Source organism: Excalfactoria chinensis, chromosome 3 (assembly GCF_039878825.1).
Source record: "Excalfactoria chinensis isolate bCotChi1 chromosome 3, bCotChi1.hap2, whole genome shotgun sequence".
NCBI classification, from domain to species: domain Eukaryota; kingdom Metazoa; phylum Chordata; class Aves; order Galliformes; family Phasianidae; genus Excalfactoria; species Excalfactoria chinensis.
The window spans coordinates 74,677,240-74,686,220 of NC_092827.1; the positions used below are offsets into that span (position 1 = coordinate 74,677,240).

Consider the following 8,981-nt stretch of genomic DNA (forward strand, 5'->3'; position numbering starts at 1 on the left):
AGTTCTCCTATGCTGGGGATTACAGGAGAGGGGGAAAAAAAGAAAAATATTTTCAGTTATGTATCAGCTGGAAGGATGTAGCCTTGTCTTGGCATTTTTGATATTTAGTATTAAAAAGTGAGACTATCTATTTTGATAATTCAGAAAGCAAAAAGTTGATTACAGGACTATGTCGTTCCTTTTACATTTGTGTAATGATTATGGCAACATGCATGTATCTTGTATACAGCAGAAATCTTTTAACACAAATTAAGGACATTATGTCAAATTAAAACCAAATCCCATAGCTGTAATGGTGAAAATTCTAAAACAAATGAAAAGATTTGTAATACAAAGCACTGTACATAGCCAGACATATCTTCTGAATTAAGAGCAGCACCAGAAAATAAAGAAGCTTGTAATTTGTGAAAGACATTCATCTCATTTTGCAGAGATGTACGTACCTGAACCTACTAACATCCCTATTGAGAAGACAAATCATCGAGGAGACGCTGAACTAGAAGTGCCAAACTGGTCAACGCCAAGTGAAAATGACATCATCCACATTCACAGAGGTAAGATCTGTTGTAAACTAACTCAGGTCCGTAACTATTCCCCATGTTATAAAGCACTTATTTTTTTCAATTCTGGTAGCATCTGCATAATGCTTTGAAAAAAAATGGTTATCTGATAACATTATTCAGTACTGTAACTGTTACATGTATTTGTCTTGAGCAAAGAGGACTCAGTCTATTAAAGTATACTTTAAGCAAATTTGATCTCATTATCATTACACCTTCAGCTTGGAAGACACATCTGTGTTGGTACGACAGAGTCCTGTACAGTTATGAATATGATAAACTGGTGAATGAGAAGTGATTCTGCAGTGTCTATTTCATACACAAGCTAGAAAGCAGGATGCTATTATGTCATAAGCATCAATGAATTTAGACTATTTGACATTCTTGTATTAAAAGATAAAAACAGAAGAATGTACAATACCTTCATAGAGTTGCAGGGGTTGGAAGGGTGCTCTGGAGATCATCAGGCCCAACCCCCTGCTAAAGCAGGTCCCCTACAGTAGTTTGCACAGGAAACTGAGTCTAAACTACCTCCAGAGAAGGAGACTCCACAACCTCTCTGGGCAGCCTGTTCCAGCACTCTGTCACCCTAGCAGTGAAGCTCTTCCTCATGTTTGAATGGAACTTCCTGTGGTATCGTTTTTGTCTCTTATTCTATACTGCTCACCACTTAAAAGAGTCTCACCTCATACTTTTGAGTCCCGCATTGAATATATCAGAAAAATGGCTGAGGAACAGAACACTTCAGTGTAATGACACAGGACTGTTCAAATTGTCTAATGGTGTTAATCCATCTTCAGTTTTAAAACTACACTACCCTACAGGGCAGGGGAAAGCACTATATGTCACACTCTTTGCTAACTTTTTCTAATTGAAGGACTATTCACATTTGTATATATTTTTTTCTGTATGCAAACGTCAAAACATAGCATGCTACTACTTGGTGGCTAGGAGAAAGGATACCTGAAATATAACAGCTTGACAAAACTATAAAGTGTTTATAATTGCAACATTTCATGTTTCAGAGGCATTGGTAGTTGGCTTGTTCCTATCCTGGCTGAGAAAACGTAAATGGGCACTGAAAACTGTGTGGGAATGCTATCACTAAAAATGGCCATGCTTTGAAATTACATGAAAAACTGAGTCTATTAGACTGCCAGTGGGCTGTTTTCCCAGGCTGGGTGATGCAAGTATTGTAATAATTTCTCAACAGGTGAGAACAGACAGGACTGAACTGCTCTATCAGCTTAAAAAAAAATTAAAAATGATTAAAAAACAAACAAACAAACACCTTTTCATTGTAAGCCTGCCAGGTTTTCTGCTGCACAGAAATACAGCATATTTTTTCTATGAGTGGGAATTTGGTTCTAATCAGAGAAGATAAGTTAATACAAGTGAGCTGTCACAGTTGCTTATTATTGCTCCTTTAGATTCCATCCAATTTCCTCTTTTTGATGGCCTTTTCCTGGCTAATGTAGTCACTATACCAAGTACTAGCTTTCAGTTATTCTAATTTATATATTAAAAAAGGGACATTTTTTCAGGAGGAAAAGTCCAAATTCATGAAAATGACAAGGTTTGTGATTAAGACTCTTATATTATTTATGGATTAGGACCCATTTACGATTACTAATGTCAAATGCCCACATTTGTCTTGCAGACATGAATCATCTCCAGGGAGAGTACAGAAGTGGAAGTGGGCCACACCCCAGTGAAGATGCGTCAGTTAGCTCTGTTGCCTTGGTGACAATTCCAATCACGATAGCGCTGTTAGTAATCATCATCTTTCTGCTCATCAATCAGAAAAAGCAGTGGATTCCAGTGTCCTGCTACAAAGCTCCAACAAAGGTGCCATATTCATGCCTATTTCCAAGTTCTCACCTTTCTGAGAAATGAGATTGACTGGAATATTTTGTGAGATGCAATTGAATTCGCATCATACAAACTCCGTTATTTTTCATTTAAGCCTGAATCCTTTTTACACCTTCAAGGCTGGTAGCATTTATTTAATCTCCTGAATAATTATTCTCATTATCGAATGAATGCCAGTAATTTCTTGCTTGATGCAGTGATGAGTGGAGTCTGGATGGAAATCAAGCTCAGCAAAAAAAAAAAATCCAAAAATATCCCCAACTTTATATGTGTGTATGTAATTGTATGCAGTTCTCATCTGCATTCTTCACATGGGAGAAAGGTTTTGTTTTCTAAACTTCCATCCACTTTCAAAGTACCAGATACTGTGTTATTAAAGTTCATCACATTTTCTAATAACTGCATCATATTGGACAATTTTAACATAATATCACTGGTTGGTTGCAAGAAGTTTAATGAATTTGAAACCAATAAGGATTTTCATTACAGATTTTATTTACACTAGAAGTATCATAGACTAAACACTGCTGTTCAGCCTGTCCAATGATAACAAAGTCCCATGAAATGGCACTTTCGATAGTCGAGTTTACTATTTCAGAGGATATCTTTCATTTTTTATGGAGTTGTTACTGATCTTATAAACCATTACTATATAGCTTTTAATCTCTTTAATCTTCCTGATGCTAATGAAATAGTCTAGTATTTTGAGCAAAAATATTCCCACAGTCTTAGTTGTTCCTAGGAGTTTGGAGATTGGAACTACTTTTCAGAGGAGTACATGCTCCATTATGCCCTTTAAGCTGCATGTCATCAGGTTTACTTTCTGCTTTCTCTATGGTGACTGTAGGAGAAATGTTTTGCGGCTTGTAGATATTTAAATCTGCTGAGAAAGCAGTACATTTGATGTTAATCTAAAAATAGACACATAGGTACTATATATCATAGTATACAGGATTAGCTAATTTTATTGACGCGCCTTAGAAGAAGTGGTCTTTAAAGGACAGTGATATATCAGATCCAGTAGAAGATGTGTGCACAGTTGAAGAAAACATACTGCTTCTTTCTGTGTCAGGAAGGACAGGTTTTTCCACAATTCTCTGAGAGATTTTGCACTTCTGCTATACGCTCTCGAATTTAGTCTAGGAAATAAATGGGAGATCTTGTCTCCTGCTGTTCCTGCTCCTTCTTGTCACATAAAATTATACACTAATATTGTAAAATGTGGCCTTATTTTATGTTTTTATTCCTTGTTTTGTTGTAAACTCTTTTCTTACCTGTAAGTCAACTGGCTTCTGTAGAATTGCTCCTTAAGGTAACAGAATCTCACATTTAATGGAGGAGACAATCAACTTCAATTGCTTGAATAAAAATAAAAATAAAAGAAATCTCTCCCATTATCCTAGTGGCATTGTCACCAAGAACAAAGCGTTCTTGAAAATGATCAGCTATAAAGAGGCTATTAAAGTCTTGGAAACAACCTCCTGCACCTCTGAGGCAACAAGTTTAAGTCCTTGCATAGCGGGAGACAAATAGGTAACACTTTTAACTGGGAAAAAGAGAATACCAGAACTTTACTGAGAAGATGAAAAATAGTGATTTGTAAGGGGCTGTTGGTTTGTTATTGTGCTTGGCATAAACCTTTACTGTGCTGTGCAAGAGTCCAAACTGTTTCATTGTCAGTTTGATTTCCTTTTGTGTTTATGGGTTTGTACCACAAACATCTGCTAGCTGTGGGCTGAATACAGAAAAAAAAAAATAACTGATTCAATGTTCTCTTTCTGTCTTAACAGCCATCTTGCCTAAACAATCAACTGGTGTATGTGGACTGCAAGAAAGGTACTATGGTCCAGGTGGACAGTTCTCAGAGGATGCTAAGAATTGCAGACCCGGATTCAAGATACAGCGGATTTTACAGCATGCAGAAACAGAACAACCTACAGGCAGATAATTTCTATCAAACAGTTTGAAGAATTGCACCCTTACCACGGATTTAAGAATGAGAGAGAGAAAGAGAGAGAGAGAGAGAGGGAGGGAGAGAGACTAAGTCTGCTATTAAAATAAAGCTAGAATTGTGCACTTGCTTAGTGGATTGTATTGGGTTTGTGACTACATGTACAGCTCTAAGACCTTACTGGGATGAGCTCTGACTCCTGCAATGTGCCAGAAAAAGCATTCCCACTTTTCCTTGAGATAACTGACCAAGTGTTTTCTTAGAACCAAAGTTTTAAAACTTGTTAAGGTGTATTTGCTTGTAACATAGCTATAGAGGTTTTTTGGGAGGGGGAATCAGGGGCTAGGGGTAGGCAATGAGGTTAAAGGAAGTTTCGGAGAAGAAAAGCTGGTCATGCTTGGTTGGAGAAGAAAATGAATAAATACCACCAAGCAGCAGGACAGTGGCTTTTCTTGTTGTTCTGAAATTGCATCTGTTGCAGCAAATCCTAACCTAACCCCAGGTTAAAAAAAAAAAAAAGAAAAAAAAAAGAAAAAGAAAATAAAAAGGTCTGACGTTTTCTTTCCAGCTGTTGCTACAATAATATACTCATAGAACAGAATTTGTCACATCACAGGTGTGGTGTAGCTGCAAATATTTTTCTATATGTTGAGAAGCTGCGGTAGTTAATGAAATAGCAAGGAAAAGGTTATAGCAGAAAATAAAGGGTGGGTTTATTAAGGATGTACAAAATTATACCTTGTGCTGCTTTTTGGTTGAGTTTTTTTTTTGTTTTATTTTTGTTTTCTTCAAAGCTGATTGGCTAGATTAGCCAGACTTCGGCAGAGTTAGCATATGACTGAGGCCTAAGTAATTCCTGAAATGAGCACTGGATCTTTTGACAGCAGTATTGAAGGAAGGAAGGAAAAGTCAAGAACACCATGCAGTTCCAGGGGCTTTTGTTTGTTTGTTTGTCTTGTTGTGGTTTCGTTTTGTTATTTGATATCAATCTCTGGTTGTTCATACAGGAGAAGGAAAAATATTTTTTTTTTGTTGGACAAAGCTCTTGCTTAAAAGAGAGTAAAAAAAAAAAGAGACTGTTTTAAGGTTGTTGTTTGGTTTTGGTTTTTTTTCCTGTTGATGTTCTTATTTACTGGTATGCAGATTTAGAAACTACTTCCATGCTAGGAAGCTGCTTAATTTTAATTGTATATTACTCAAGCACCTTTTTTGAAGCTCAGAAAAAAAAAAAAAAAAGGAGATCATGCTTCTTTAAACTTTAGCATTATAGGAATATTTATGTAAATATAATTATGCTAAAAACAACAAAAAGTATTTGTATGTTTGTGTATATATATATGTATATACAAATGCATGTAGGTATACGTATGTATATATACATGCATGTGTATGTACACTATACGTATATATACTGTATATATAAAATACTATGTATACAGTATATATTTTTTTCTATTTTTTTTTCTTGTTGAATGTATTTTTATCTGAGAGAGATTTTACCCAGAGCAGAAACAGATAAACAGGCATTCCATATCAGTGCTTAATCACTTGTGAGTTTAGAAAAGACGAGAAAAGAGCATCTCATTCTACCTACAGTTTGATTTGATTTGAAAGTGTTTGTGTGTGTGTGCGTGTGTGTGTGTGTGCACTCTTGTGTTTGCGTGTGTACAGTACGTGCACGATTATAGCAGTAAGCGTTGCTCTTGCTACTTGCTACATTTCAGGGTGTTTCTTATTTTTCTTTTCCTGCTTAGCCTTAAAAAGGCTTCTTAATGAATGCGTTGGCTAGAGACACTGATGACAATATACATGCAGCACTAATCAGCTCCATAGAATAACACCATCAGCTCCTGGATTTTCTGTTGTTGTTGTTTGGTTTTTTTTCTTTCTTTTATTTCTTTTGTTTTGTTTTGTTTTTTCAAACAATTGTTTGAAACAACTACTGGAATATTGTCCACATTAAGCTGGAAGTTTGTTGTAGCTTGCCTCATTTATAACTCTGGCTGTATTATACAATGTTAACTTTCCAAACAGGTCTTGGCACTTTTATACTAATTACCCATTTGTGCATTGCCTTTTTTTCTTTTACAAATGCTTGTCATAAGAGACACAGATACCCAGTATGCTTAATGTGAAAAGAAAATGTATTTTTTGTAAAGGAACTCTCAAGTATTGTTGTAAATACTTGGTCAGAGGTTGCTGAACTTTAAAAACTGAAAAGAAAAAAAAAAAAAAAAAAACCTAATTTATTATTATAATGACCTAATTTATTAATCTGAAGATTAACAATTTTTTTTGTTTGTTTTAGAATATCAAAAAGGTGTTCTAGCTGTTTGCATCAAAGCAAAAAATAGGTGTATCATTAAAGGGTCAACATTTTTTCTGCTTATGTAACTTCCATTTCCAACCACCGATAAGAAAAAATGTGGTCTCCCCAGTGTTTTGTACTCAATCTGATATTGAAACAGAGACGTTTCTGTCCAGTCGCTACGAAGATGTTGTCAAGACAAGACATCCATTCCTTGCATAAGAGTAAGCAGTCTTTATCCAGAAATTGTAAATGCTTGCTTTTGTTTTACAATCAAGGCCATATTCTGAAAATATTAGCAGGATATAGGACATGGTGTAAAATGTTTTTTTTATTATTATTATTTTATTATTATTATTTTAAAGATATGATTTATCCTATGTGCTGTATCCATTACACTCTTTTACTTTGGTTCCTGTTGTGCTCTTGTAAGAGAAATGCAGATATAATTTTTCTGAAGAATAGATGCATATGTGGCACTCGGAGTGCACTGCGGTTCAGCAGATTGCTTGTTTACTTTTTTAACTGTAAGGCGGTTTCTTGTAATTTGGCTCTTGGCAGCACAATAAAAAGAAAAAAAAAGTTTTAAACCTACTGATGTCTGTTTCCTGAAACGTTCGTATTTACTGCTTCCACACACCAGTCCTTCAGGCATTCACTTCTGACTTTGTGTTGTGACAAGTCATTTATTGTCTTCGGTCAGAACAGTTAGGAAAAATACTGTGGGTGAAGAACTGTTTGCAGTTACTGAGAGCTCTGGGTTCTACACTAAAGAATTTCCACACTGAAGGGATTTGCGGCATTCCAGATAGTTTCACTTTAGTGCAGTCAAAAATAAAGCTCTGTCTCTGATGTTGACTCTGTCTGGTCCAACTGTACCTCCCACAGTCGATCGCGCCGGACTGTGACACAAGGTCCTGTAGAAGGGCTGTGGGACTTGACCCTTCAAGTACTTCATAGAATCATAGAATTGTTTGAGGTGGAAGGGACCCTTTAAGGCCATCTAGTCTAACTCCCTGCAGTGAACAAGGACACCTTCATCAAGGTGCTCAGAGCCCCATCCAGCCTGACCTTGGATGTCTCCAGGGACAGGGCAGCCATCCCTCTGGGCAGCCTGTGTCAGTGCCTCAGCATGCTAAAAATCATAGAACCACAGAATGGCTTGAGAAGGAAGGAAACTCAAGGATCACCAAACTCCAACCCCCCTGCCACAGGCCACCAACCTCTATTACTAGATCAGGCTGCCTGGGGCCCCATCCAAACTGGCTTTTACCCTTACTGTAAAAAAAATCTTCTTCCTTATGTCCAACCTAACACTGCCCTCTTTCAGTTCAAACTACCTCCCCTTGTCCAGTCACAACAGACCCAGATAAAGAGGCTGTCCCCTTTGTTCTTATAACACCCCTTCAGATACTGAAAGGCCACTCTCAGATCTCCCTGGAGCCATTCTCCAGGCAGAACAGCTCCAGCTCTCTCAGCCCACCCTTATAGGGGAGGTGTTCCATCCCTTGGATCATTTATCTGCATATTTCCCTGAACCAACATTTATGCTCCTTCCTGACTGTCTATGGAAGACTGTCTTCTAGAGCAGTATCTTTAGATGCTGCCTGTGAAGATCTTGCTTTTTCATCTGCACCGAACAGGAAATAACTGTATGCTAACGTATAAAATGATGGTGCATCCACGTTTGAATGCTTGAAGCAGTCCTGGCCTCCTTTGCAGTACTATCGCTATCAGAAAAGGTAGCATTTGGAATGCCTATGTAGAACAGGGACGATTTGTCTCTTTCTAAACACCAAGTGGGGAAAAAATGAAAAGAAACTTAAGGCTCAAAACAAATAAGAGAAGTTAAGCAGAGAAACCTAGAAACACGGAATGACTGAGGTTGGAAAAGACCTTCAAGAATATCATGTCCAACCACCCGCCAAACCTACTGAGTACCAACATGATTCTATGATCCCTTACATTCTGCTAGGGAGGGAGACTGCACCACCTCCCCAGGCAGCCCATTCCTATGCTTGACCACCCTCACCATGAAGAAATTCTTCCTGATATTCAACCTAACCTTCCCGTGGTGCAACTTGAGGCTGCTGGCTCATGTCCCATCACTTGCCAGGTGAGAAGAAGCCAGCATCCCCCGCACAGCAAACTCCTTTTAGGGAGCTGGAGGGATCCACGTCTCCCCTCAACCTTCTTTCTCTGAACCGCCCCAGTTCCCCCAGCAGCTTCTAAGCGTTATTTTCCAATCCCTTCACCAGCTTCACTGCTCTTCCCTAGACACATTCGACCC

At 37.7% G+C, this 8,981-nt stretch overlaps 1 protein-coding gene across 1 annotated transcript in view; it reads left to right on the forward strand.

Moving 5' to 3' along the window:
- Positions 1–7,275, forward strand: part of CRIM1 (cysteine rich transmembrane BMP regulator 1) — a 160,095-nt gene extending 152,820 nt beyond the window's left edge. The window contains exons 15-17 of the mRNA XM_072333167.1: positions 432–554; positions 2,221–2,408; positions 4,223–7,275. Coding sequence (XP_072189268.1) covers positions 432–554; positions 2,221–2,408; positions 4,223–4,399 — 488 coding nt within the window. The 3' untranslated portion in view covers positions 4,400–7,275. The remainder of the gene's footprint in view (positions 1–431; positions 555–2,220; positions 2,409–4,222) is intronic.
- Positions 7,276–8,981: the final 1,706 nt, after the last annotated feature.